This window comes from Penicillium crustosum, assembly GCF_028827405.1.
Source record: "Penicillium crustosum strain IBT 35664 chromosome Unknown utg000005l_segment0_segment0, whole genome shotgun sequence".
NCBI classification, from domain to species: domain Eukaryota; kingdom Fungi; phylum Ascomycota; class Eurotiomycetes; order Eurotiales; family Aspergillaceae; genus Penicillium; species Penicillium crustosum.
This window is the reverse complement of record NW_026623126.1, coordinates 3,146,873-3,174,288: the sequence shown is the minus strand read 5'-3', so window position 1 is coordinate 3,174,288 and position 27,416 is coordinate 3,146,873. Positions and strand designations below refer to the sequence as shown.

General features: G+C 46.5%; 15 protein-coding genes across 15 annotated transcripts, besides 2 other annotated features; 6 read left to right on the top strand and 9 right to left on the bottom strand.

The window, feature by feature from the left end:
* Positions 1-618: 618 nt before the first annotated feature.
* N7487_011872 (cytochrome P450) lies at positions 619-2,221 on the top strand (the record flags this gene model as incomplete). Its single annotated transcript, XM_056879602.1, has 3 exons — positions 619-1,013; positions 1,066-1,318; positions 1,388-2,221. 3 exons carry the CDS (start codon positions 619-621, stop codon positions 2,219-2,221), a joined length of 1,482 nt encoding a protein of 493 aa, XP_056724921.1.
* A 639-nt stretch (positions 2,222-2,860) lies between these two features.
* Positions 2,861-3,714, top strand: N7487_011871 (uncharacterized protein; the record flags this gene model as incomplete). The annotated part of the gene is made up of 3 exons (XM_056879601.1): positions 2,861-2,991; positions 3,047-3,214; positions 3,333-3,714. The coding sequence occupies 3 exons, from the start codon at positions 2,861-2,863 to the stop codon at positions 3,712-3,714; spliced, it is 681 nt and encodes a 226-aa protein (XP_056724920.1).
* Positions 3,715-4,207: 493 nt separating this feature from the next.
* On the top strand, positions 4,208-5,125 carry N7487_011870 (aromatic alcohol reductase; the record flags this gene model as incomplete). The annotated part of the gene is made up of 1 exon (XM_056879600.1): positions 4,208-5,125. The coding sequence occupies one exon, from the start codon at positions 4,208-4,210 to the stop codon at positions 5,123-5,125; it is 918 nt and encodes a 305-aa protein (XP_056724919.1).
* Positions 5,126-5,569: 444 nt separating this feature from the next.
* On the top strand, positions 5,570-6,532 carry N7487_011869 (acyl-CoA thioesterase; the record flags this gene model as incomplete). The annotated part of the gene is made up of 1 exon (XM_056879599.1): positions 5,570-6,532. The coding sequence occupies one exon, from the start codon at positions 5,570-5,572 to the stop codon at positions 6,530-6,532; it is 963 nt and encodes a 320-aa protein (XP_056724918.1).
* A 361-nt stretch (positions 6,533-6,893) lies between these two features.
* On the bottom strand, positions 6,894-7,607 carry N7487_011868 (uncharacterized protein; the record flags this gene model as incomplete). The annotated part of the gene is made up of 3 exons (XM_056879598.1): positions 6,894-7,189; positions 7,253-7,444; positions 7,496-7,607. The coding sequence occupies 3 exons, from the start codon at positions 7,605-7,607 to the stop codon at positions 6,894-6,896; spliced, it is 600 nt and encodes a 199-aa protein (XP_056724917.1).
* Positions 7,608-7,841: 234 nt separating this feature from the next.
* N7487_011867 (amidase family protein) lies at positions 7,842-9,058 on the bottom strand (the record flags this gene model as incomplete). Its single annotated transcript, XM_056879597.1, has 3 exons — positions 7,842-8,273; positions 8,520-8,666; positions 8,723-9,058. 3 exons carry the CDS (start codon positions 9,056-9,058, stop codon positions 7,842-7,844), a joined length of 915 nt encoding a protein of 304 aa, XP_056724916.1.
* Positions 9,059-10,422: 1,364 nt separating this feature from the next.
* On the bottom strand, positions 10,423-10,883 carry N7487_011866 (uncharacterized protein; the record flags this gene model as incomplete). The annotated part of the gene is made up of 2 exons (XM_056879596.1): positions 10,423-10,708; positions 10,756-10,883. The coding sequence occupies 2 exons, from the start codon at positions 10,881-10,883 to the stop codon at positions 10,423-10,425; spliced, it is 414 nt and encodes a 137-aa protein (XP_056724915.1).
* Positions 10,884-11,702: 819 nt separating this feature from the next.
* On the bottom strand, positions 11,703-12,953 carry N7487_011865 (Zn(II)2Cys6 transcription factor domain-containing protein; the record flags this gene model as incomplete). Its single annotated transcript, XM_056879595.1, has 1 exon — positions 11,703-12,953. One exon carries the CDS (start codon positions 12,951-12,953, stop codon positions 11,703-11,705), a length of 1,251 nt encoding a protein of 416 aa, XP_056724914.1.
* A 477-nt stretch (positions 12,954-13,430) lies between these two features.
* N7487_011864 (SDR family oxidoreductase) lies at positions 13,431-14,493 on the top strand (the record flags this gene model as incomplete). The annotated part of the gene is made up of 5 exons (XM_056879594.1): positions 13,431-13,467; positions 13,517-13,945; positions 14,072-14,174; positions 14,243-14,360; positions 14,425-14,493. The coding sequence occupies 5 exons, from the start codon at positions 13,431-13,433 to the stop codon at positions 14,491-14,493; spliced, it is 756 nt and encodes a 251-aa protein (XP_056724913.1).
* An 821-nt stretch (positions 14,494-15,314) lies between these two features.
* Positions 15,315-16,059, bottom strand: N7487_011863 (uncharacterized protein; the record flags this gene model as incomplete). The annotated part of the gene is made up of 4 exons (XM_056879593.1): positions 15,315-15,407; positions 15,438-15,609; positions 15,662-15,823; positions 15,884-16,059. The coding sequence occupies 4 exons, from the start codon at positions 16,057-16,059 to the stop codon at positions 15,315-15,317; spliced, it is 603 nt and encodes a 200-aa protein (XP_056724912.1).
* A 1,129-nt stretch (positions 16,060-17,188) lies between these two features.
* Positions 17,189-18,464, bottom strand: N7487_011862 (uncharacterized protein; the record flags this gene model as incomplete). Its single annotated transcript, XM_056879592.1, has 2 exons — positions 17,189-18,250; positions 18,303-18,464. The coding sequence occupies 2 exons, from the start codon at positions 18,462-18,464 to the stop codon at positions 17,189-17,191; spliced, it is 1,224 nt and encodes a 407-aa protein (XP_056724911.1).
* A 525-nt stretch (positions 18,465-18,989) lies between these two features.
* N7487_011861 (RraA family protein) lies at positions 18,990-20,366 on the top strand (the record flags this gene model as incomplete). The annotated part of the gene is made up of 1 exon (XM_056879591.1): positions 18,990-20,366. One exon carries the CDS (start codon positions 18,990-18,992, stop codon positions 20,364-20,366), a length of 1,377 nt encoding a protein of 458 aa, XP_056724910.1.
* Positions 20,367-20,696: 330 nt separating this feature from the next.
* N7487_011860 (HpcH/HpaI aldolase family protein) lies at positions 20,697-21,647 on the bottom strand (the record flags this gene model as incomplete). Its single annotated transcript, XM_056879590.1, has 3 exons — positions 20,697-20,959; positions 21,010-21,245; positions 21,295-21,647. 3 exons carry the CDS (start codon positions 21,645-21,647, stop codon positions 20,697-20,699), a joined length of 852 nt encoding a protein of 283 aa, XP_056724909.1.
* A 681-nt stretch (positions 21,648-22,328) lies between these two features.
* N7487_011859 (DUF3632 domain-containing protein) lies at positions 22,329-23,378 on the bottom strand (the record flags this gene model as incomplete). The annotated part of the gene is made up of 1 exon (XM_056879589.1): positions 22,329-23,378. One exon carries the CDS (start codon positions 23,376-23,378, stop codon positions 22,329-22,331), a length of 1,050 nt encoding a protein of 349 aa, XP_056724908.1.
* Positions 23,379-23,979: 601 nt separating this feature from the next.
* Positions 23,980-24,190: a sequence feature (Protein overlapping with rRNA (N7487_011858, KAJ5394217.1) was converted to a misc_feature.).
* A 162-nt stretch (positions 24,191-24,352) lies between these two features.
* Positions 24,353-24,441: a sequence feature (Protein overlapping with rRNA (N7487_011858, KAJ5394217.1) was converted to a misc_feature.).
* A 312-nt stretch (positions 24,442-24,753) lies between these two features.
* On the bottom strand, positions 24,754-26,845 carry N7487_011857 (DUF3176 domain-containing protein; the record flags this gene model as incomplete). Its single annotated transcript, XM_056879587.1, has 4 exons — positions 24,754-25,967; positions 26,028-26,200; positions 26,254-26,640; positions 26,826-26,845. The coding sequence occupies 4 exons, from the start codon at positions 26,843-26,845 to the stop codon at positions 24,754-24,756; spliced, it is 1,794 nt and encodes a 597-aa protein (XP_056724906.1).
* Positions 26,846-27,416: the final 571 nt, after the last annotated feature.

Sequence of the window (27,416 nt, the reverse complement as noted above, 5' to 3'; positions counted from 1 at the left end):
CCGTTTAATTTTTGCACTCTATGATTCCTTCCCCCATGCAAGATGATACATACGACCATAGGGTGTGGAAAACAGGGCTTCCCGTCCGCTCAGCCGTACTTAAGCCACACGCCGGTGAGTTAGTAGTTGGGTGGGTGACCACCAGCGAATCCTCACTGTTGTATGTTTTTGCTATTTTTTTTGGTTCCGAATCATTCATTCATAATAAATAATTATTAGTCTATATATGTTTGTATCCAGAGGCCCGATTGGGAGCCCAAATAGTATTGATATGAAAGGCAATGCACTAGCCGGAAGAACTCAGCCAATCACCTGTAAGAGAGTTCCCTAGGAGACCTATCCGCTCCTATAAAGTTATTCCATTAATCCGTGTGGTATAACTTTCAGATCTCTAACAAATGGGAATCCTAGGATAGCAAATGCGGGGATCAATCAGTGCCATTCCCCTAGTTTTTTTTGTTCCTTTCATATTTAAGTAGAAAGCGCTGAATGCCGGCGGCCCTGATAGGACCCAGCCTTCTCTCTTCCATTTCTCTCTACACCTCCGAAATCACCATTTCTAGATAATATCTCAGCTTCAACCCAGCTGCCCATAGTTTGATGCGACAAGCAATTACCATGATTCAAGAAACTGTAGCACTTCTAAAGGCCCACTGGGTCTTGGTGCTTCTCTTGGCAGTTATCACGCACCTTGTCTACAATTACGCCAAGGGGGGACTTTGGAGGATACCAGGTCCGTGGTTGCGAGGGGTTTCTTCCCTTCCCCGCATCCTCTCAGTTTATAACAACAAGTCCCACGATGAAGACATCCAGCTGCATCGAAAATATGGCAACATCGTACGTCTGGCGCCAAATCTACTCTCGATAGCCGACCCTGCCGAGATCAACCAAATATACGGCATTGGGACGAAATTCTATAAATCTCGGTTCTACAACCTCTCTACGACATACGATGACGAGGGCTTAGTTCCGGACACGTTTGTTCTGACCGACAAAGTAAAACTCCATCACGTGTACCTGATGATCCATACTAACTGCTAAGACTCTACACACGAGAATGAAAAGGAACGCGTCTAACGCGTACTCGACAAACGGCCTAGTGCAGATGGAATCATGGATCAATCCAGTCACCGAGCGACTGGTGAGTAAATTACATCGCCAAGCAGGGGAGCCCATTGAGATGTCAAGCGTATTGAAAGACTACGCCATGGATGCCGTCTTTGCTGTCACATTTGGGAGAGACTTTAACTACATTGAAAAAGGCGACATCCTGAAGATGTATAGCATCTTGGAAACTGTCGCTGACTACATGGCAGTCGTAAGTCTCAGTCCTCTCTTTGCACCCCTTTCGCCCCAAGTGCTACAGCTCTGGCCTGACCTGCAACAGTTTGGACAAATCCCCTGGATTCATAAATTTCTCCTGGGTCGGCCAATTATCGCCAAGCTCATGTTTGGTAGCGGCGGCGGCGATAAGGAAATGATGCAGCTCGCCGTGTCCCAGATCGAGTCCGCCAAGCAGAATTCATCCGAGGGCGGACCTTTGACCTTTCTCCAGCGATTGCTCCTAAACCAAGCCAAGGATCCCTCATCTATCAACGACAGAGAGATCATGACACATGCATTTGGTAACATTTCCGCAGGGAGCGATACCACTGCCATTGCTCTGCGTTCCATCCTCTACCACATCCTAAAAGACCGCCGCGTTTATGATAAGCTCTACGATGAATTCCGTGTTCTGGATACTCCCGTTCAATTCACCGACGCTAACAAGCTGCCCTATTTCGCTGCTGTCATTCAAGAGGCTCTCCGGCTACATCCTTCAGTCGGCATGATGCTCGCCCGCCTCGTCCCTGCAGGAGGTGCAGATTTGTGCGGGTTCCATATCGCCGAGGGCACGGAAGTTGGCATCAACCCGTGGGTATTGCAACGCGACCCGGAAGTGTTTCCCGATCCTGATAGCTTTCGTCCTGAACGGTGGCTGCCAGAGGAGACGGATGATAACCAGCGTAAGCTTATGAACAGGTCGTTTTTCACCTTTGGTCATGGTGCGCACACCTGCAGCGGACGTTGGATCAGTTTGATGGAGATGAAAAAGGTGATTCCGTCTCTAATGCTGAGATTTGAGATGACGTTGGTAAGTGAGGAGAAGTATGGGTTTAAGAATCGTTGGTTTACGCCGCAGCATGGTCTATGTGTGAAGTTTATCGAGAAGGCTCCATAGAAAGTTCTTCTGAAAAAATCCAAGTTGCATGTTCAGTCGACGAGCTAAGGGTGGAATTGGCATTGATTATGAAAGTCCTGCTCATATGATGTAAACTCCTCATCCCTGTTAAATTGGCTGTCGTTTGACCAAAAGTCTGTCGGACATACAGTTTCTCTGGTTGTTGATTGGTCCTAGTACGACGAAAAATTATGTACATTGCATATAGGGGTCACGCATGGCCTAGCTCAAGCTTGAAATCACCCGACGTGCCATCTCAATATAAAAAAAGGAATTGTGACTGTGCCAACTCATCCTATAGCTACATAGTCCGTATGTAGTAATTTCAGTCTCCAAACTTTCCAAATCCTGATCGAATATTTACAACATATACTTTTCACAAATTTATACAGAATTGAAGTTAACCAGGCCGATTCCGACACATTTCAACATCCCCACTATAGTGGGGTTAGATCCGTTTAAATATAGAATATATGACGTACACAAGTCCAATAATGCCTGTCTAAGTGGCTCCATGTCTTACTTAGTATGCTATCGTCCCAGAAATGGCTAGGATCGCCGGAACCCAGTTGCATGGCTCTCTCCTTTTGACTTTGACAAAATCGTTCGAAACGATATTAGGAACTCACAGTACACAACATGGTGGATTCACAATACGGACAAGGCTCTTTACGCTATTTTTTCTTTCACGGAAACCACGGGGACATACCCATTCCACCTCACATGTCCGTTGAGGCCAAAATTCTGGTGTTTAACGGTGAAGGTCAAATGTAGGCTATGTTTGCCTACTTCCGCTGGCGTTGAAAGGATGTTCTAATAAATAAGCTTATTGGGCGAGAATTTTGAAGATAGTCCATCCCGATATCACTTCAACAATGGAATATACGATAGCATGGATGGCCCAAACGAGAGGCCTCTTCCAGCAAAGCCATTGGTTGAAAGACTTTTGAAGAATGTCTCGGTGCCTTCCCTTGTTGCAGCTGAAGTCCCTAGGTAGGTGTTAGTACACACTACGCACGATGGTTACTGATACCAATGGGCAGCCATCAAATGGGGATCGGACTTCAAACACTAGATCCGTTTCTTTATGTGTAAGTCTTTTTTCCATGAGTGTCCTCGATACATCTGACAGTCTGTCTTACAGCGCAATTTTGGTTCTCGGAAGAGACGACATCCGCCCCTGCACTGCCGATGACAGAGAATACTTAGCCGTTATGATGCAAGCTTTTGTCCCTCGGCTTTTAACCTCAATGGCTCCGACGGCTAGCGAGTACCTTCCAGGCGATGCTCGTAACTTGTGTATCGAGGTCGCCAATCGCATGGAACTCATTGAAGATGACTCCAATTTCCAGACTTTCATCGCAATGTACCGGGGACGTTATGTCCAAAAGCCATTGCCGCAAAGAGCTGTGGTTGAGCTATGCTTGCTTCATGTTTTGAAAATGCCCTTCGAGCTGAATTCCGCCATCCAGAACTCGCTCATACGTTACTGATATGACTTTCATACTTGCCAATTGCCATATATATGGAGTGGGTGTGGTGTGGTGCCCACTCGCTCTCCTTCCAGATAGAAATCGGCCTCACATTCGTCGTACTTAATATATTGGAACGTTTCACAAGCAATAGTGAAAAATAATTAATATAATAAAAAATAGACCGATTAATCCATAATGAACAGAGAATGGAGAATTGCTCCCATTGTTTCATCTTTGGATTCGAAAGCAGATCAGTAATCATTTTCAAACCAGCGAGCCCCCCGAGGTCGGGTGGGCGTCTGGATTGCGCATAGGGAATTTGTTCAGTCATCATTTAAAGCTGATAGAGTTAATTACATATACATAGGATGGATTTATAATCTGTCTAAAGACTTCCAGAATTTGTTTGAGGTTATATAAGTAATAGAAATTTCTACACCTCCTTATACTAGTTGTCAAGACCTATAAACTACTTTGCTACAAATCCTTCCTTTAGTCCTTTTTTTACATCATGTCCTCATCGACTATCAAATCTGTGTTGGTCATTGGACCAGGTGGAAATGTAGGCAGATCAACCGTCAAGGCCTTGTTGGACGAGAAATTCGAGGTCACTGGGCTCACTCGACAATCATCTGAGGCCATTTTGCCTCCAGGTGTGAAACACATCAAGTCCGACTACTCCGAGGCATCACTACGCGATGCATTCAAAGGCCAAGATGCAGTCATAAGCACCATTTCTAGCATCGTCCCAGGAGATGCCTTGACCCTCCAGAAGTCTCTTGTTGACTCCGCCATATCTGCCGGCGTGAAGGTCTTCTTCCCATCGGAGTTCGGTATTGACACTTCGGATGGTTCGGCCTCTGAGTACATTCCATTCCTCGTGGATAAGATCCAGACCGTCGACTATCTCAAGGCTCAACAAGACAAAATCTCTTGGACAGCAGTGATCACGGGATCCCTATTCGACTGGAGCTTGAACATCCCCGGATTTGGGGGTTTGGATGTACCTGCGCGTACAGCCACGGTCTTTGATGGTGGCGATATTTCCTACGAAGCCACAAGTCTTGATCAGGTCGGAAGAGCAATCGCTCGGTCTTTGAAAAATCCCGACCTGACCAAGAATCAATATGTCTATGTGAATAGTTTCACTGTCACGCAGGATAAAGTTTTGTCTGCCCTTGAGCGAGCGACGAACGAGAAATTCACACTTTCCAAAGACACCGTTGAAAATCTTTGGCAGGATGGGGCTACCAAAGTGAAGGATGGACAACTACTTGGTACCTTGTCTATGATTGCTGGATCCATACTTGGGAAAGGAGGATTGGCGAACTATTCCAAGACTAAAGGGCTATGGAATGAGATCCTGGAGTTGCCGCAAGAGGACTTGGATGGGTTCGTGAGAGAATACTTGACAGGAGGAACTGTTTGATCGAGAGACAGGGGGGGAGATCACCCAGTGCTGTATTGTCGTTGGCTTAGAATAGTATCAATGAAAGTTTTGGCTGAAAAATAATATTAGTGATCAGATCCCCAGTGCCATATGCGAATAAAATGCCGGTTTTCTGCTGAGTATCAGTCGGGCGCCTCGTATCGGCATTCCGGCTGAAATGAAAGTGGATCGATGATCACTAAACAAAAATCCACGTGCAAATCAGATCTCAATTTTCTTACCGTTCTTGATCGTTGATAAACACCGCACACGGGCTCATTAAGCCGAGGTAACTATATCCGAGGGAAATGGCAGATAAGTTTATATTCTCATCGATATAACAAATAGTTAAATTTTAGATCGTCATCTGTTTAGCACCTTATCTTTTCCGCCCGTCAACGGTGTCTTTCAACACCTCTGTCAATCCAACCATCGGTCACAACCATGGCAACTACTTTAGCTGAACATGTATCGCTGCAGAAGTTACATGATCATTATGTTTCCACGCATCTTCCCCAAAAGATGGGGAATTTAGCACCCATCGCGTACGGAGGCTATGCTATCGCTCTCGCGATACACGCTGCGTATAAAACCACCCCAGATGGATTTCACTTGCACTCGGCGCTTGGACATTACCTCCGGCCAGTAAGCACTGAAATCAATTTGATATGCACGCCTGTCAAACTCCGCCAATCGAAGAGCTTTGTCACCTACCGCGTTGCCGTTGAACAAAATAACCCCTCGACTGGCCAACCAAACCTATGTATGGAGCTCCTAGCCGATTTCCACAGGGATGAGCCGTCTGTCCTCACATTTTCGAGCAAACCCACTCGGAGTTACAGTCACTGGCAGGATTGTGTGCCCTGGGACCGCCTTGTGGAGGACTGGGTCAAAGCCGAGAAAATATCAGAGCCGCAATTCAAAGCTTTCAATACGCTATTCGGACTATCCCGGAACCTCTACGAAGGTCGCCCCTGTCCGGAAGGAATCACGGCTCAGAATCTTATGGGAATGGCCAAGACCATCAAAACCAGCCAGGAAGAATTGTCTCCGACAGAAAAGTCGTCAGGGGACTGGTTTCGGGTCAAACACCCTCTGCAGACAGAAGGGGAGCAAATTGCCAGCTTGGGGTTCGTTATGGATGGTGTTTTGTCATTTTTGCCGTTGTCACATAATCACTTATTCTTCGATGATGCTGGCGCGTGTTCGAGCTTAGATTTTGCTCTACGGATCTTTACGCCGCGACCTAAAATGGATGAGTGGCACCTGAGGGAGATAATCAATCACCATGCTGGCAATGGTCGCACATACAGTGAGAGTAAATTGTGGGATGAGAGAGGAAATTTAGTCGCTTCTATGACACAGCAGTCGATTTTGCGGGTTCCTGCCAAAGCCGCAAGGATTTAAAGTAGCTATTGGTCCCTCCTTAGATTTTCTGTTTGCTCTATAGAATATGAGATGTTTTGATAGGACTGTATTTATCTACTAAATAGTAGAATTGCTTGAGTGACTTTCTCTCCATACTCTATCTAATTCTAGTTTGGAAATTTCCTATTGTAAAACTACCGGGGTTCGTTTGCTGGATGTGAGTCCAACCGGCGCCTTGCAGGGTCGTCACACGCTGGTCGCCTTTGAGGCGGTGGATTTTGGCGTTGACAGCAGACAAACTGATGTAGATATGGGCCTTGCGGTGCCTTTATAGATAACTAGAACAATCTTCTTCGGCGTTTAAGGGCTCTAGTCTGACCACCAAGGGGGAAAAATGGGTTCACATGCTGAGCCAGGTGGCAAAGATTCTTATGGGGGAAAAGGCCCCTAGAACCTGAGATAATCTATTGCTCGTGGATCCGCGGATCAGAATACTCCGAGATAATCGCGAGGTAGGCACCTTTCCCATCGTTTCCATCGCATTTTTTTCGGGAACTGCCCGAGGGGCAAAGGTTTTCTCGTATAAATTCATAATTTGTAGTGGCTTGCCGTCATCAAAACGACGAGCCACAAACCCTAGACCGTAAGGTTTACCATCTCTGTACTTCCCAAGAGGTACGGTGGCAGTTGGGGCTTCTTTAAACTCGTTAGCACTCCACTATATGGTTCAACTTTGGTACCACAGAGAAGGGGACTTACGAGCCCATGCGGCATAGATGCCCATTTCCGTCCAAGCAGGAAGAACAAGGGCATCCAAATTATACGAAACTAGAGTTTCAATAATACCTTCTTCGATGGCGATTTTTCTAGCCTCCAATAATGCATCCTGGTACTCTTCCAGGGTCATTTTCTGATCAAGAGCCGATTCAAGGTATTTTTGAGCGGGGGGTTCTAATAGGTCTAGTCAGTTTTATTATTTCATCGGCCGAGTCCAATACCTACCCTCTGAGTACGAGCGTTCAGGGAATTTCTGATTGAACTCCACGAGATCGGCCAAAGTCTTCGTTTCGGTCCCTTTTAGGCCCGCAACGTGCTGGGCAAACCCTGGTCCCATCTCGTAGCCTATAGTTGTGTTTAGAAAGGCAGGTGGAAAATTAGATCATCATCATCTCATGTATGATCTTCCCAATTAGATTTGCCACGTAGTTAGTAGAGAGGTAGGCGCTTCGAATCTTGGTGTCTGCAATAATAGTGGCTCCCCGTCGTTCCATTTCTCGGACGACATCAAAGCCAGCCGAGAACATCTAAAACTAGGTTAGCAGATAAAATTTATACTGGAGTATACAGGTCAAAATACTCTCTGTTCATCATCTATATCTTCTTGACCTCCCACAAATCCCGGGAGGATGGACCAAAACCACTCTTTATCGGCCACTCCGATGCGGAAATCGGCCCAGTTAGCGTCTAAAGAATTTGTGAAATTAACAAGTAATCCTCCTGAATCAGATGTAATGGGATCTCGGGCGTCAAATCCACTGATCTCGGTTAAAAGAGCCACAATATCCCAAGCTGACTTGGCGAGAATTCCAGGTGAATCAAATGTGGTCGACGACTGCAGAATGCCACTTCTGGATAGAACGCTGGTGGAGACCTTTAGGCCATAAAGAGCAGTGAATGATGCAGGGCAGCTGATTGATCCCTGTGTTTCTGTACCCAGGGCTAATGGGGAAAACCCCGCGGCTACAGGCGCCACAGATCCAGCCGACGATCCACATGGATGCTTTGAACTATCAGCTAAGTTTTGTCTAAAAGATTCGGATGCCGACCTTTAGATCGTATGGTGAAAGGGTTTCGTCGCCGAGGGCTGACCAGCCCGGGCTCAAAGAGTTATCCCAAGTGGAAATAATTAATTGATGCTCAAGCGCAGAAATGTATATTCATCACTTGAAGCTCACTTGAAGCCATTTAACTCCTGTATCCCATTTCAGTTTTCCGCATATCGCGTCCTGTCACGTACGTAACATACCGCAGGGTTACTTTTACCAAGAATAATCATTCCAGCTTCACGAGCCTTGGCGACAATGTGCGCATCCTGACTCGCAGTGGCATTTTGGAGTGCAAAGGCTCCCGAGGACGTCGACATACCAAGGGACTGATCTGTGGCCATATTGCCCTTGCGGGGTCCATGTTAATGATGTTGATATTTTGAACGAGAGGGTTAAAACTCACTTTCACAATCAGTGGTACACCGTGCAAGGGACTACGAGTCAAGCCCTTTTGTCGCTCTAGATCGCGCTCCTTTGCGATGCTAATAACATTTTGTATAGGTGTCAACTCCAACATTGTACGAGGCCCAAGTCCCGATCTATCATCCAGTTTGATACGCCGAAGGTATTCTTCGGTAATCTGGAGTGAGGTTATGGTGCTATTTCTGAGAATATCGGTGATATCACGTGCGCTAAGTGTTAGTAGATCCAAAGAAGTTGGAATATACAAAGGAGAATGGTCATCATGGCTTAACCACGAAGTTGCCAAAGCAACAACCACGGCCCCCAGGAACCACATGGTTCTCATGATCAAAGTACATAGAGGCCTTCGACAAGCGACTTATCACCGCCGATTTGGATTTCTGGTCCTTGGCGCACGCTATTAAAAGTAGTGAGGATTAATCGGTAAGGAAGCCCTAGAGGTATTTAGAAACAAAGGGCTTTGATGCTACGCGCATAAGGGCGTTTTAAAAATAGATTGGGGCTATACCGCGGGCCAATACCATAGATAAAGGACTAGAGAGTGACGAGTCCTTAAACCAAAAGCTAGAAATATTTCTAGCTCAATATGCCAAAAACCGCTGGGACAAAGCTATCACTGTTGTCTTCTCCGCAAGAATTAACAGGTATGAGTGATGTTGCAAGAAGCAATACTGCGGACCAGTATATAATAATTCACTATAGCAAACAGGTGCTCCTAGAGCCTGAGGTTCTGACGTAACTTGTTTTCCAGTGACCTTATATAATAGCAGATGGTACCCTACCGTTTTAGACACACTCTATAGGGTTTACTATAGGCCTCCTGAGCCACGAAGCTCTGATATAATCCAAACTTCCTCTTATACTGAGACAGATTATTGATTGGATAAAGGTGCGAGGGTGGCCCCAGGGAATTTTTATGTTTCGTGGTCAGATACTATAACTATATATATTTTCATATACACTTACAGAAACAGGCAACAATAATCAAAGTGGGAAAATGCGGGTACTAAGGCGCGATTTGTGGTATATAAGACTATCATACCCAATAATAGGGTACATAGCAGAAATTCACCTAAGAAGACCTGGTCGTGTTGCGATGAAGGGTGATTCCCATCCCATTTCGCACTGCTTCTCACCTTTCTTACCCGCGACCCTAAGTAGCGAATTTTCTAAGTTAATGTCACATTATATTTTTGTTCTGCACATAAACTGATACATACGACCATAGGGTGTGGAAAACAGGGCTTCCCGTCCGCTCAGCCGTACTTAAGCCACACGCCGGTGAGTTAGTAGTTGGGTGGGTGACCACCAGCGAATCCTCACTGTTGTATGTTTTTGTTTTTTATTCGTCACTTACTATATTTGTAACATACTCTCTCCGAATAGAAACATGCAGTGGCTGGCCACAACCAAAATTGTAGAAAATACATTCCGTTCTAATCAACGGCGTACAACATCTTTTTCAACCATATACTTAGGTGTTAAAACACCTCCACCTACCCTTTGTTCGACTTCGTGTCCTCAACCAGAGAAAAAACACATGCAGTTATCTTAATTTGGGGGGAGGGATAAGCCTGATGTTGAACTGATAGAGCAGTGTGATAGAATTCAAGGCAAACTCGTGCCGATTGCAGCTTATAGAAAGCTCTTGAAGCTTCTAGAGCAACGCCAGACTTGTTCTCACATAGACTCCACCTCGGTCTGCCCCGTAAGCTTCCTCTTGCCACCAATCCACCTCACTTCCCAGAGAATAATGTTGGTCCTCTTTGTCTCCTTGCCCGTTGTCTTGTCCTTGGTCGTCCATTTACTAAGAACCGCCACCACGCCGTCTGGTTTCTCCGGGTTCTCCCATTGGAGTATCACAGAAAATTCGTCTTGGGTCGATACACTCGAGCTGCGGGCGTATTGGAGACCTGCTTTGAAGTGGTCGTAATTGTAAACATTGTGGTTAATTCTGGCGATATGACTAGGTCAGATGTGTTTATCAAAATGTACAGCGCTAGGGAAGCGTACCTGACCACTAGGCTTGGATCCACTTGGTCATGGACAGCCCGGAGGGCAATCTCGTCGTTCGATTGGATGAACAAAGTATCGTTGATCTGTGTCACCCACTGACTGAGAGATTGTTGTTGAGCCGACATTTTATGTTGCTAGATGTTGTAAGCACATCGCCACGGCGAAGTTGTGTTCCAAGGTTGCACACCGACCGAAATGATTGTGTCTGAACTGGGGGGCTGAAGAACGTAGTTGAAGTTTATAAGGTGCAAGTGAGCCATATTTTATACCCATCAGTTTTTAAAATCCTAAATATTTTGTTTTGGGTCGCTTTGACCTGCAACCGTTCCCATTTCTTGAGGTCCGCCAACATCTGCGGATTTGCGGAGTTTCCAAAATCACACCATTGGGCAGTTATAAGATTTAATTTGGCCCTTTCCGTGATAGCTCCCAATGTCCGATAGTTAGCGGAGAATATCTTTTTTTCATACTGTCATACTCCGCAGTCACACCGACCGTGCGTAATTCTTTAAAAATGGCGAACGTGTTACCATATTAAGCAATTCAGAGACCTCGTGCCGCGAACAAAAGAGTTGATGCGCCACAATCTCCTCGTTACGCCGATAATCATGCTTGGGAGGTGCCTGGTTGAAGCGGAAACACGACTAGTGATCCCCCAAGTGCGGAAGCTGCCTGTGAGGCGAGATGTCGATCCTAGATGGCTGGCTTGTGTTCTATATTCCATAGGGAGCTAGCTATGGGAGGGAAGAGTTTATACGCTCCTGGATATACCTCAAGGCTGTGACAGTCAGCCTGTAAAATTTATCCTGTTCCTGTTGTGCAGTTCCTACCGTTAGCGCGAGCAATATCCTTTCCCTTGAGTGTGGAGTGTGAAGTGACAAACAACCGAAGGCTTCACTAATTTTAACCCGCCACAACATGTATATTTTGATTACAGATAGACTTCAAATTGAGCCGTTCTTTGCTTCCTCTAAACCATACCTAATAAAGTGGGTATGCCCTAGCCATTCCCCGGTGGCCTCTTTCCCCTTTAACATGGCCATTATTAGTACACCGAGCTCCTCTAAATCCTCTGGCTTCGCCTTTGCTATTGCCTCGTCCCAATGTGTCACCTGTACTTCGAGCCGCTCCCTCTCACTGTATGCTTTCCGCCAGCTAATTTCTGACGATGAATTCCAAAGCGCCTCTTGAGCCGTGAAGCTCATTCGCATGTCTGGAACTGTATCGTAGCCAAGTTTCAAGAATTCGTACACCCCTTTTAACATAAATGCAGTTATTACTGTCCGCCGGCTGCTCTCCTCGATCAGCCAATACTGCCAGTCTGTAAAAGTGCTTCCCGGCAGAAGTCGCGCTTCTGCTGGAGCCGGTGGAGAAGGCTGCACTTGATGCGTGCGTAACCTAAGCTGTGCCGCCCACATTATGAGAACTGGCTCGTCTGCTTCCGCTTGGGCTCTAAGGCGAATGTCACCGTCGAAAAGTCTTATGATCTGGTATAGAATCAGCGCTTGCAGCGCTTCAAGGAGATTCATCTTGGAGGCGAGGAGCGGATCGGTGTTGGCGATCAGCTGTTGCCGTCTGTGCTCCAAGTTGCGAAATACTAGCGGCTGATTCTCTGCGTTCTTCAAGCTATACAGAGCGCAAACGCTGAGCGCATCCTGTAAAGACGGTGGGTTTCTCGCTTGGAACAATAGACGGTGGATAAACATGGTTTTCCCTGATTCAGAAAATGTCTTCGGAACCACAGCTAACCTCTTTGCTACAAACTCCACGCGAGCCTGTGGAGTTGTATCCGATATCATCTGCCCGATATCGGTCGAGTTTTCCCGAGCGACGATATCATCGATGAGAGTAGAGCTGAGGAAATCGTCTTGCGGTATGCTCGCCACGTTGAAAAGATTATTACCGAAGTTGAAGAATGCATCATTCGTGTGGGGTGAGAGTGTTGCAGCTGACGCTAGCGCGGGACTCCGCTGTAGCTGTGAATCACTAGGTAGTTCTTCCGCAAAGGGCTCCGCAAAGGCAACATTCTCGTCTACATTTCTTCTGGCAGTTTGCCGCAGTCGTTCGGGATATTGGCCATTGTATTCGCAGTCAGTCTTCTTTGCAAGGCAGCGTTGGCATTTGGGTAGTCCTTTGTCACATTTTCGCTTGGACTGAACGCATGCAATACAAGACTTCTGCCGTGACGGGGGCATCGTAGCAAATATTTTTCCATCAGTATTAGAGCGGGAAGTTGCTTGACACCGTACGTCTGCGGAGTTGACGAAGTCCGCAGTCGTTGATGAGGTAATATTGCGGAGTTTGGCGCGGAATTTAAGCTTTCTCCGCTAGCGGGCGGAGATTGACCCCCACAAACACAGTGAGAGATCTGTTGTCCGCAAGGCCTATTGGTCTGACATCTGATGCTGCAATTCAACGTACATCCACATATATATGCGCTTATAAATGCACAATTTCAAATTGGAGACCGGAAATTTTAGGGGAGAAAGTAAAGGAGGCCGAAGGATTTAAAATAGAGTCGATGTCTATAAAGGTCACTACAGCTTCAATTTGTCGTCGTCTTGCCAAACACTGAAGTCTCATCTCCAAGTTTTCTACCTTCGGAATCTTGTCCTTCAGACTATATTATTCTCCATTACCTAGAATTTTGGATATCTAGCGTCGAATCAGGCATGCCTACCACCATCCTAATCACGGGTGGAAACCGCGGTATGTACGATCACCCTTCTTTCTTGTACCCTTCTCATCATTTCTACAGGACTTGGCAAAGGATTCGTAGCTACGTACCTATTGACTCCGAACACCACGGTGATAGCGACGGTCCGTGACCTATCCAAGTCCGAGTCACTGTCTACTCTTCCCAAGGCCGCGGGATCTAGCCTCTTTATTGTCAAGCTTGAGATATCGTCTGCAGACTCTATAGCAACCGCTATAGACACGTTGAAGACGCACAACATTGGTGCTCTCGATGTTGTCATTGCAAATGCTGGCATCTCTGGGCCGACCAAGAGTCTGGCTGAAGCACCTGTCTCTGAGCTTCAAAAGTACATTGACGTGAATGCATACGGCCCGTTCGAACTATTCAAAGCTGTGCTCTCTCTTCTACGCTCTTCCGGTGTAGAGATGAAGCCCAAATTTGTCTTGATCTCGAGCGCCGGAGGAAGTTTGACAGCGATGTATAACTTCAGTACGTGATGTCCTATTACAAAGTCGGTGTATCTTGTCAGATTAACTGTTTCTGAGGTGTAACGCCGACTTTGTACCTAATTAATTGCTTCGAAGGATTTCGCTGATTTTGTAACTCCACATTAAGTGCCTATCCCCGCGTATGGGGCGAGCAAGGCTCTAGCTAATTTCCTTTGCAAATGGCTGGCATTTGAAAATAAGGATGTGATTATTTGGGCACAAAATCCCGGGTGTGTATTTTTTATCTTCAAAACCCACCTCTTGGGAGTGAAAGCTGCTAATTATATTCCGTGGGTAGAAGCGTGGATACTGATATGACTCGGGATAGTCTCGAGCTCTCAAAGAGTTTAGGATTGGATCTGTCTTCAGTGAGCTTTACTTCCCCCGAAGAAAGTGCGCGTGCAATAAAGAACGTGGTATGTGATCGGGTGTAGAATGAGATGTGAATATAATTGAAGCGACTAACTGAGAACTTAATAGATTGAAAATGCGACTTCGAAGACAAGCGGGAAGTTTCTCGATCATGATGGCTCTGAGCTGGCCTGGTAGAAAGCTGAACAGTTAATATCGTAGGAAAATGTGCCCTAGGTTAGGGGGAATAGTCCTTCTGTTGATATAAGTAGTAAATGTCAATATTTCAAGGTCGTGGAAGGAAATCCAACGCTTGGGCAGAGTTTCTTGAGCTCTTTGCCTCCATTTTCACGGCCTCGCCAAGAAAATCTCAGTCAAGCAGGTAAAGCAAAGAAGAATTGGTATTCAACCATCTAAACAATGTAACGAGTACTTATAGCTCAAGTTATGTACACGGGAAGACATATAAGCCACACGCCGATGAGTTAGTTGTTGGATGGGTGACTCTCAACATAATTATCAAGTTCCTTTCATTCCGAAAGAATAATGACCAAAAAGTGTTTACTTTGTCTTAGGATTTCTGGGATAGCGGCTAGATGATCAAAGAATTGTAGGGAAGCTACCTTTGATGTCCAGCTTCGATCATAGTGTCACTCGTTAGGAAAAGTACAAAAAGAGATGTATTCCGCTGCCGTATTCGGAATATAATTAAAAGGTAAGGTTGGTCCAAAACATAGTGGAATTGCATTGATTTTCTACATTCGGCCGTCGTGTACTAGCCGATGACTCTTTAATGCGAAAATAAAATCGACCATCAAGTAAAACCAAAGCCTCAACAAATTCATTCGTCCTAGATGTCTTCCCCATTTCACCGCTTCAACATTCCTCCGTATGAGAAGTCCCCCCGGGGCCATAACAAACCTTCCACCTCCACAAGCTTAGAGCCTCCCAAGCTTCCATATCAAACAGACCCCTCATAACTAGCTGCCGCCCCAACGGTAGTAGTAAGCAGCCACTGTTTAGATAGGAGTAATGTCCACCCAAAACCTGGTATCGTCGGATTTATAAGCCGAGTTACTGTCAATCTGCTGCTGGATCCAATACACAGCATTCTTATAATCTATATATAAGGCACATTAGACCTCCTGCATGGCAGCATTAATCACCGGAATGGGAATAACTATACTGTTGATATCGGCTGTGTTAGGATTTGCCAGCCCGCTTGCGCCAAAACGGTGTCCCGCGAACCATAGGTCTATTCCGTAATAATTCTGGCAGTCCCAGCGAGAGGCAACATCTGCGTAGACGTTTTGGCTAGGTCTATTAGTGGATTCACCTTGTTGATACAGAATAATGGAAAGATTACTTGAGTAGAGCCCCGTTATTCCACGAGCTCTCCGGTTGGCCTGCCAGTCCATATCGGGTTGCACACACCCGAAGCATTCCCCAATTCTGCTTGAAAAGACCAAAATTTGCTGCGTCGTACGTCTTTCCATCACCGTAGGTGTAATCGGTAGTCAGAGTTTTGCTGTGCCCGTTAGTAGTTTGTATCTAAAAGTGCAAACTCTCTAGGGAAGAAGGTGTTTACGTTTCAAGCATAGCAATAGCAAGGTCCAGAGTATTACCACCTGCATTCAGGATGGTTTGCTTGTGTGATCCAATACCAGGTACATTCTCGGATCCGCGGTCTGCTCTCTTGTCGAGGGGGCTTGCGAGAGCTCCCAAGACAGACAGACAAGTAAGTATAAAAATGGTGGCTTTCATTGTTACACAAAGGGTGAAAAGAAGGTCGTCTTAACAGCTCGGTTGGAAAGGTAATTGTTGATATATCTTCCCGTGGGGATATGCCTTTTATAACCCGCCATATGCCTTGACTCGATCCTCGTAAGCACCGGTAATGCCCGTGCCATATCCATCATCCCGTTCCATTTCTGGACTCCGCATTCCGTTGTAAGTTTTTTACTTTTGATTTAATCCTATTATGTTAGCCACAATCGTTCTTCGTCAATTAAGAGTTGTGCCTTTCTCATCCCGTGCCATTTCTGGACTCCGCAATCCGGAGCCAGTTGCTTACTTCTCTCCTGATCTCACGGGGTTAGCAACAATCGTCCTTTAGTTACTTAAGTATTTTATTTTTACTGTAACAAGTTTATGGAGATTTGTGAAATCCCTCATGGGGTTAAGAAGCGGAAGGCCCGGCCCTTTAGGCACCGTTCGAGAAAGGATATTTTTAAATAGCGGGGAACTTTGTACCCTAGTTCTTTTTGTCAGCAAGAAATATTGTCCTTATTTTATACTGATTCTAAAGAAAAGCTAGGTTCTTTCTCTTAACACTATTAATATACAGTAGAATGAAAAGTCTGCTTGGGGGACGTGTCAAGAATAACTCTCGAGTAGCTAGTAAAGCAATGATGATGGATACAATTCGACCGGACGCTTTTAAAAAATTATCTCAGTATTAAGAGAACCCCGGTGACTTTGTGATGTTTGTGATGTGGATAGATACACCTAGGCCTAGTGAATAAGACTATATAGGAGTAATGCAGAATAATTCTACTTTTTACCTTATATAATGATCATGATGTAGTTATTGCAGCAAAGCAGAATAAAGAGAAAGGCGAAGAAAAAAAACCTCCAGATGCTTTGAATATTTAGATGTTTCTTCAAGAGATAGCCCCGAGGTAGTGCTTAGTAGAAGCCTTGTTTAATGTGAAATGAATGGAGAGCCTAGAAAGTGGATAAAATCCCACTTTCTGGCACCGCTCTAACCTAGGATATACTGACTACTATGGGCGACTAAGTATGCCATCGGAACTTTCTCGTTAGTTCCGTGGCATACTTCCAAGGTTAGTCGCCTGTAGACTGCGGCCGCTGCCATCTTAGTTTCGAACAACTAAATACAACCCGTTTTGACAACTTCACCAACAGCATGCACCACATAGTCGATGTTATCCTCATTCAGTCCACACACACTCATCCGGCCTGAGGGCAACAGATAGATATGAAACTCCTTTTGAAGTCGAGACACCTGCTTCTCCGTCAACCCCGTATAGCTGAACATCCCAATTTGTTTCTCAACATGTGACCAATCCCCCTGCGTCTCCTTCTCCAGCCGTTGCCTCAGCAAACCCCTCATCCTCTGGATACGTGAGCTCATTGTATTCAAGTCTACTTTCCACTGAGCCCTCAGACCCTGATCCCCAAGGACAGTCTCAACAATACTCGCCCCAAAGCGCGGTGGATTGGAATATTCCGCTCTTGAAATCAACATCAGTTCAGATAGTGCACCCTTTGCCGAAAGATGCTGTGGTACAACCAAATGTAGGGCCCCCACACGCTCGCCGTACAAACCAAAGTTCTTGGAGAACGACTGCGCGACACACAGACCAGGATGCGTCTCAGATGCGAGGACATTCTCTACGAAATGACGAACTGCCCACGCATCGCCATCGACATCGCCCGTCGCAAATCCCTGGTATGCACTGTCAAATACGGTGAAGAGCTTCTTCCGCTGGACGAGATCAGAGACCTCTATCCACTGGGTCTTTGACAAGTCCACACCAGTGGGGTTGTGCGCGCAGGCCTGCAGGATAATGACATCATTGCGTTCGGCATGATCCAAAGTATCCAGCATCCCGGTTATATCTACTTCCCTTGTGTCAGAGGAGTAGTATGGATACTCTACAACCGGAACCCCGGCCATCTCCCATATAGACTTGTGATTAACCCATGTTGGGGAGGGGATGAAAACGCGATTAGGATGGAGGTGGCGGGCCAGGAATGTGGCTGCGAGATGGTTTGCGCCTGTGCCGGAAACTGTTTGGATTGAGACTGCGTTGTCTTGGAGGCGGGATGCAATGGGGCCGAAAATGAGATCCCTTGCCAGATTAGTGAAGGTCGGCGAGCCTGCTATGCCCAGGTATTCGTGGGTGGTTTTGCTAAGGCGTTGCTTTGCCTATTTTCACGGTTAATGGCTGTTTTACTCTGCGGAGCTATTTTGGAAGTACCTCTTTGACGCTTGGCAGAACCCAAGGTTTTCCATTCTCGTTTCGATATGCTCCGGCGATCAGTGAGACCTTCTTTGGGTGAGGGTCTGCTTCAAAGTCGGCCATCAGACCGAACGCAATGTCTGCGGGGGCAATCTGGAGGTCAAGATATTGCTTTGCCATTTTTGAGCTTGGTCTTTGAAGCCGGTGGTCCCTGTTAACGTTGGGGTTGACTAGGTTGCACTCTAGAGTCGAAAAAGTGACTTGGTACTTTGGTGAATTTTGAGGGATAATTTATTAAAAAATAATGATTTTCGGACACTAATGTGCCGCTGCCATGTAGTTGGACAATGATTATAACGTTTTGGTGCGAAACGGCATAGTTACCAGTTGCCGAGTCATCTCAGGATGGTGATACTCGTCACTATTGACCAGCTTTGTCAAGAAATTGACGAAACAATAGAGTAATAAATGTCGGCAATTTCTGCTTAGACCGATTTGGTGTATTCAATTTCCATATTTAGGTACATATAAATAGATGACGCCGAATAAATTAAAGTGCGAGCATATCCACATCGGTGAAATAGCACCTTGCCGACATCCATTAGTGAGCGCTCAATACTTCGCTTTTGAAAATTAATATAAGCCACTTACCTTCGATAGTTGTTCCATATTCCTATTATCCACTCAATTACCGCGATTGACACAATGAACCAGTCCAGCATTTTGGAACGACTTTCAGCGCTCGACACCAACACGGTGTCTGATGCCTTGGATTTTCTCGGTCTCAAAGGAGCCACATACGGCTTACGACCACTCTGGGACTGCCCAAAGATTGTCGGACGCGCCAGTACAGTTAAATTGAGCCCGAAAACCGATGCTGCCCCCACCGCTCATCTACTCACCCCGGTCATAGATGCGGTAACTACAGACGATCGCATTCTCGTCATCTCCGGCGGCACCGATGGCGTCTCATGCTGGGGTGATATCATCGCCAATGCCTCGAAGGTGAGGCGCATTCGTGGAACCATCATCGATGGCATGAGTCGTGACATTGACGGCAGCCGTGACGTTAGCTATCCCCTATACGGCCGTGGTGTGACCATGATCAGCGCACGCAACCGCCTGGTCCAAGTTGAATCTGGGACACCGTTGCAGATGCGGGGCGTCACCGTCCACCAGGACGACTATGTGATTGCTGATCGCTGCGGGACAGTTTTCGTCCCTGCCAAGAGCATCGAAGAGGTCCTGGAATATGGCGAGCGGATCGATCGTCGTCAAACCCTTATGGTTCAGGCTGTTCGAGCTGGTCATCCAGTATCTGAGGTTATGCATGACACGCAATTTGAAGCTATTCGTGAGAGTGCATCATCAGCGACATTCGCGGCACCTGCGCCACCCCTGAAAGGAAACCCAAAGAAAGCGAGCCTTGAGGACCAAGAATTGGTAGCACTGTTTGCCGATTTAGACACCCCTGCGGTCTCTGATGCACTTGATAAACTGGGAATTTCTGGACAGGCGTTTGGTATTATGCCTTTGGCAAATTATAACAAGATTACTGTTGGGCCAGCCTTCACTGTACGTTACGTACCCGCCAGCGACCCGCCAGGAAGTGTTGGTGATTTTATCGACGATGTTGCTGTAGGTGATGTCGTAGTCATCGACAATGGTGGTCGCATGGATTGTACCGTTTGGGGAGATATCATGACTCAATACGCTGGCTTGCGGGGTATCGCCGGATCAGTTATTGACGGTGTGTGCCGAGACGTGAACCGTGCGATCAATGATGACTACCCGCTCTTTACTGCTGGGCGTTGGATGCGAACCGGTAAGGATCGGGTTCAAGTGGGAGGTGTTAACGAGTCGATTGGTATCGGCAAGGTTCGTGTCGAGCCTCGTGACATTGTTGTTGGCGATGCAAATGGTGTCGTCATTGTTCCTCGCGATCGAGTCCGTGAGGTGGCCGAAGTAGCACGAAAGGTTGAGAAAAGCGAAGCTGGTATTCGGGAAATGATCGCTGCCGGAGCCACAATCGCCGAGGCGCGAGAACAGCTCGGTTATCATACACTACAGCGTAAGGGATAAGGATTAGCTCAAGATTTCATTGGAGGCCTGTTTTTCTTTCTTTGCTGATGAAATCTGATAAATGTTGGAGGAATGTATTATGTTTATCACGTACATCAAACAACTATAACTTTTCACTTAAAAAAATTCTATGGTCATATAAGTTTACCATGTATATCGAAATACATTCGGAGATTATTCGCAAGTTGAGAACTTCCTAATCCCTATGATAGGCTAAAAGGTTTGTCTTATGTCAAGTCCAATCCAAGCCATATCCATTCTACACGTAAGCTGCTCTTTACCCGTTGAGACAAGCACACATCCAGGTTCTCTCATCTAGCATCTAAGCTGTCATGAGCGCGCAATTTCCAGCTCAGCTGTGTACCAGTTTTGCAGTGCCCGAATATCGTAGCTCATCGCTACAGTATCGAATACTTTCAGATGTTCCCTGCACAAAGTCCCGCTGTTCGATAATCGACAGACCCATTTACCATGCTTTCTAGCTGCTGCCACGATCTTTTCAATTGCATCGACAAACTCGGGCTCATCCCCCTTTGCAGGGAGATACCCAAGGACTGACAGAGCAAGGTCCTTTGGCCCAATAAAAATCATATCTTGACAAATATTAGCGAACTCTTTCTTAGGATTGGGGTCAGTCACTTACCGACACCTGGTACAGCACAGATAGCGTCAACATTCTCGACTCCCGCTTTTGATTCAATTTGAAGACAGGTGATAATCGTTTCGTTTGCTGTTTTCATGTATGTTGGGATATCGATATCGTGAGCGATGCCTGGAAATGCTGAGCCTTGCCCTCGAAGCCCTTGTGGAGGGAATTTTGAGTATGATACAACGGTTCTGGCTTCTTCGGCCGTGTTTATTTGAGGCACAACGATACCGCTTGTCACATTCTTAGTGGGATAATGGTATAGTAGTTGTTTTAACTCACTGAGCACCAGCATCTAAAGCTCTTTTAATCAAATCTGCATGGGTCATTCTCAAGCGAACAAGCGGCGACACCCCCAGCGCAGCGATAGCGGCAGTCGAGCTGTGCATGGAATCATCGCTAATATACCCATGCTCACAATCGATAATAATGCCCTTTATGATCATCAGTTCAGGTTTAATCGACGGAAGGGAATGAATGCTGACATCAACACCGGTCTGAGCCACAACTTGGGCTGTGCGAAAGGACGGAAGCCCCAAAAAGGTCATGATAGGCTTCGAGCCGGCTCGTAGAGCATTGAGCAGGCGTAACCAGGGGTTTTGAATCAAGGTCGTCATGGCTGATGAGTATGACATATTGGATTCACAGTGTTCTTCGACAGATCAATCAAAGGCCATAAAGCCGTTGTCTTGGGGTCGTCCTGAGAAGGCAACGCTGAGAAACAAAGCAAGAAGCAGCAGGGCTGGATGGCGCAATAGGCAGCAATATTGATATATCGAAACAAGTTGAAAATTATATTTGGAAAAAGTCGCACTAAGGCCATGGCCATCTGGCAATGGGAGGGGCTGATCGGTGTCGGGAAATCAAATTTATCCCGAGCAGACCTAAGGCTGGCCGCGAAACCAAATATCTAATCAAACATGATAATATCTGTCGTTTCAAGTCAAACTCACCTTTTTCGGCGACACAGTCAATATGCCGATCCGCCTATCAACATCATGTTTATCGCTCAGTGCGAAGACCCAACAGTGATTCAGCAATTGGTCCATAACACACGGCATGCTGCTATGTACTTCGTTGCAAAAAAGGTAATGATAAAAAACATACATCAGCATGTCTAAGGTGGCCACCAAGTCGTGCTACTACTAGCAGGTACCTTCTCGCAAATCAAGTACTTGGCTTCAGTATTATTTCGCATATATTAATGCTGTTTGATACAATTTGACGGCAAGGGGCTGAGAGAGTGACAGAAAGAGAGAAATTGGGGATATCTACATGGCAGTTCCGAGTTTTCCTTCGAATATCTATCCAAGTCTTTACGACTCTGACTCCTTAACGCCTGAAAGGGGCTTCAAGCACGAAAGATGCTTATCCTGATGCAGGACATCGCCCCCATTTTGATAAGCCCTGAGGACCTCAGAATTTCTGTCTTTGATTGTATTGACCATGTACTCGATTCCATCAGCAGCAAGCTCCTCTAGGGTTTTCTCATTGGCCTCCTTGGCTTCTTCCTGAATTATATGGAGTCGCTTCAGCCAAAACATGTATCTCCATGGCGAGAATCCAGCAGGAGATCGCTGTCCGAGCTCTGATTCAAGGAACTCCTCGCCACCCTTGCTAATAACGCTAGGGTAGTCGTTCCAATACACCTCTGACAATAAAAGGAGATTGTGGCTTGCTATTTTCAGCCAAGAAATAGCAGCTGGTAACAGATGAAAAACCTCAAGCTGCTTGATACCTCGGTTGGGGTCTTCCTCGTCTGACTCTTTCCCAGTGTGAAGTTCTTGACAGCTTTCAAAGACATTACGGAAGATCAGAAGAGCAATTCGGCACAGCCTATCTCTAGCGACACGAGCAGATGCAAGTTTGGCTAGGAATATTGCAAGGTTGAGACGGTGTGTTCCCGACATAGAAGCACTATTATTGACCCATAAATCGGTCATATCGCCAGCCAAGAAGGGTAAATCATTCCAAAGTGTACCGTCGACGGTTCTTGCAATATCAATTCCAGAGACTCCTCGTACAGGTCTAGTCAACGGCCCCATTCCTTGAATGCGGAGGATATCGAGGACTATACCCTCATGTTCAGGTGATTCGGAGGAGATGTTTCGGCCAAGCTCGTAGTACATATACCATAGCGAATGAATGTGGCCTTCGAGGGAATCGACTCCATCTCCAATATCGCAGTATCGGCTGGTAACGACCCAAGTCCGGTTACTGAAGGCCGCTTCTCGAATTTTTTTGAATTCACCCCGAGCGATAGACTGGCGTGTACTTTCCTGGTCACTACGAGCATGGTCGCCCGTTGTGACAGAAGGGGTGCCCCTAGGCAGAGAGCCCAGCAGAGAATCACGGAGGTGATGCATTGTAGGAAGCTGACAATATTGATTGGTGATTCAAACTAGAATTTGGGCAAGAGAAAGAAGACAAGTGAAGTGAAAGCGTTGATATAGTAGCGCCCCACAGGGACTTGAATCGTCCTGAGGGTCAACTTAAATTAGGGACAGACAGATTTCTCTTCGGATGGATTTTCTCGCCAGGGAGACCCCTGCTAGGCAGCAACTAGGTTCTAATAGGCTGACAGCCCAACCAATATCTGAATGTTTGGACCCAAGCTAAGACAGAAGTCCATATCGCTCATACACCTAACAGGTAATACGTAACAGGTGACAGGTCACAACCCCTGCGTTGATGGGAACATCAAGCTTATAGAAGTGATCATTGAAAGAAACAGCCCATCAATGCGGCAATGGATTAGTGTAAGAGAAAAAAATAAAGGGAATTGTATCATATCAATCCAACAGTTCAAAACCCCAGGAAAGTGCGGTTGCCAAACCTGGTGGAAGATTGTAGTGCAACTTCATAGGGGGATAAAGGTTGTCTCCCGGGCCTTTTATCATATGCATTTCCTCATAGTCCCGGTGGCCCTAGGTTGTGACCCTGAAATTACAGACCTGGGATCATGTCTTAGTTTCTAGGCGAGGATAGTCGGAATCCGGGTCGGCAAGAGGCACGACGGACTTTCCAAAGAACAAAAAAGATTTTTAAAAAAACGAAAACATACAACAGTGAGGATTCGCTGGTGGTCACCCACCCAACTACTAACTCACCGGCGTGTGGCTTAAGTACGGCTGAGCGGACGGGAAGCCCTGTTTTCCACACCCTATGGTCGTATGTGCTTGGTTATGTGTGGGAGAGAATCATAATATAAAATTGTAAAAGTAATTGATTATGTGAGTGCATATAAATAGGGTAAGAATGAGGATCCGTTGCGATTTAGCTCTATACATGTATATACATGTATCGGGTGGATCTAAAGTATTGACCATAAATCTAGTACCACGAGTCGAGACCCAGCTGCTTCAGATGAGCCGAACGCCCGTACAATTTTGAACCAGGACCCCCGGGGGCTTGTGTTGTAGATTGCATTTTCGATTTTGAGCTCCATTTCCAAACTATCACCTCTTAATATCTACGTATTTGAAAGCATAAACTACTAGTAAGAGCTAGGGTCGCAGATCGAGAGCTATATTGGCTTTGGGAAGGACAGGTTACAAGAGTTGGGACAGACCACATGGGAGGGAACAGACTGTGCAGTACAAAGGGACTGTATAGTACATAGGAATAAAGGAACCATAATTTGATATCTATGCATATCATGAGTGGAATTCTAAGAGGCAACATAAGATCTTTTATAGCCCGGTGGCAAAGTGAACCCAGGCCAGATTACAAGTTTGGCACCTACTCAGCCAACGCTGCCTGATTCTCTTTGGTATACAGCTGCGCATGAATGCTCTTGGCCCGCCGCTCATACGCCTTGTTAGACAACCCCTGCACTTTGTCACTTCGACTATCTTCCCCATCTCGATAGAGAAACAACAATGGAAGCGGATTATCACTCCACTTCTGTAACTTCCCGCGGTGCGTTTTCCACTCCGTCCCTAACCATGTCACAGCACCAAGCAGCCAAACAAGCAACGGCAAGGTTAACCACTGCCAATGGACGTGAACAATAATCACATTCACCTGTGTGTGGCCCAGTACCATGTTAGCCCCCTGCTCATTATCGATATACGCCTGGTCGCGGAACGACTTGGACATAGCATCAGCAACATTCCTCATTGCACAAACAAACCGGTCGTTCTCAATATCCGCGCAGCCTGTGACGTTCCCATACATAAAAGCCTGGATCACATCAGCTACCGCATATGAGAACCCGTATTGGTTTCCAGTTGGGACAAATGCTAGTTGCATCATGTCGGTCTGTGCCTTGCCAGAAAAAAGTGACTCCATGAAGAGCGAGATTGTACTGTGGCTACTCGGGAACAGAGTAAAATTCTGACCAGGTTGGATACCCAGGCTTGAATTCCAGTCCGGGAGGAGCGAGTACCCGTAGTTGCTCTTTGTCTTGTCCTTCCACGCCTCTGCTTTTGGCCACTCTGCGAGAGTGGTTTCGTTGTAGACGGAGCTATTAACATAGGCCCTGACACTGCGGACGACGGGTTCCAGGGAACATTCCGTCGCGACATATCTAGGATGATCGCGGATATATGAAGCTATATTCCAACCTTCTTTCGTTCTTGGTACTACTGCTTGGATGCGCTGTATAACTGGTAAGGTGGCATTGATGTACACGACGGGCTGAGACGAGGGTTGGACTTGTAAGGCAATTGCTGCCGCTTTATAACCGTCGGCATAATATGCAGATGCCCCATTTGGAAGTGAGACCGTGCAATTGTCATATGGAGCGTCGGGGCTGTCAATGTGTTCGCATGTTTTCTTGATGGAGGATGTAACGTCTGAGCAAAGGGCGCGCACTGCAAGGGAGGCAATGGGGTCCCAGGTGCAGTTGCCTGTTGGGCACATATACTGTGGGATGGCCCATGGCCTCCGTATATCCGTACTAAATATGGAGTTGTATATGTTGCCTTTGAATGTAGGCTCAATATAGAAGTCTGTTTATGTTAGTACTTCGTCCGGTATAGCAAACAGCCACGGATAGGATGAGAACGAACTCTCTGCGGCGGCTTGCAGCGGCCCAAGGCCACTATAATCTGTGGTATTTGCTAGACGAGAGATTCGTGATGCATCCACGACAAGATCGGGCGAGTAATTCACCAGATTTTGAATGAATGGGTCAAACCCAACTGCGAGCAGCATCGCAATGGCACCCAAGACCGCAAAATGACTATCCCATCAGTATTTGCACAACTGCACAGCTCCCACTATATGAAAACTTACCGCATCCTCAAAGCCCATAACAGCTCTGCACTCCCATAAATGCCTCTACTAGCGCCATCAAAAACCCTCAGGTCTGATAACGGGCGCTTTCTCTGCGCAAACCACACCCACTTGAGCTGCGACAGGCCAGCACTAATGGGGAATGCGATGCAGCCCTTTCCAACCGTGCTCAGCCACGAGAGCAGGGTGTTGAGCGAAATCCACCTCCAGCTGGGTTGCTGCTTTCCATCATACACACGCAGGATGACGATTATTGCGATCAGGATTGCAAGCGCTAAGACGAGCCCAAGTATATCCCATCCCCACCAGTGGTCTATGTTTGGGGGGCGTTGTGTAATTTGCTGTCTGCGGCTTTTTCCTGGGTTGGGGTCGAGGCTTTGGTGGACACTGGAGCAGAAGAGGGTTGTGATTCTGCATGAGGGTGCCCGCGCCCTACCTGCGTTGAAAATTGCAGTAGGGGGTTTTCTTGGTTATGGCCCTCCTTATTCCTATTTGACTCCATACCTGCTAGTTCATCAGTGGTTATGTGTTGAGAGAATATGGCAATTTCAAACGGATTTAAATATTTTCACCCTCCAGACTTAGTGGGCATCTCTACCCACTGGGCAGATGAGGCCGTGGGGCTGTGACAATTATTATTAGATCATGATGCCCAGAGTTAGTCGAAGTCTCAAAGATCTTTTGGGGCGGAAGGTTGATCTTTACCTAAAAGACCCCATTCCGGCTGGGGGTGGAGGAATATGAACATTAAACGAGGGGAGAGTACAGGGACAAAGCGCGTTAATGCAGGGTCTCTAAACACTTGGCAGGCAGAATTCAAGGCTGATTCAATACTGATGCTTGTATTTGGCCCAACGCTCGATCAAGTATCTGCGCGTCATGACAGATTATCACGGGCCAAACTGGAAGAACTATGCTCAATAAGATCAGTCCGTGTATGTTGTGGATAGAGAGAGAGTCATTATGCCAAGCACCCAATAGTATGTAACATCTATGGATGCCTTTTTGTAGTATATAATCTAATTTTAGGGGTTTTATAAAACCGATAAAATGTTAACTAGGGCGGGATAGAGAGTTACCTAAGCCAAGGGAATTAATCAAACACGTGGGCGGTAGACTGAAAAGCGCAACTTTGCAGAGCAAAGTTCGTAAAATTGGGATGC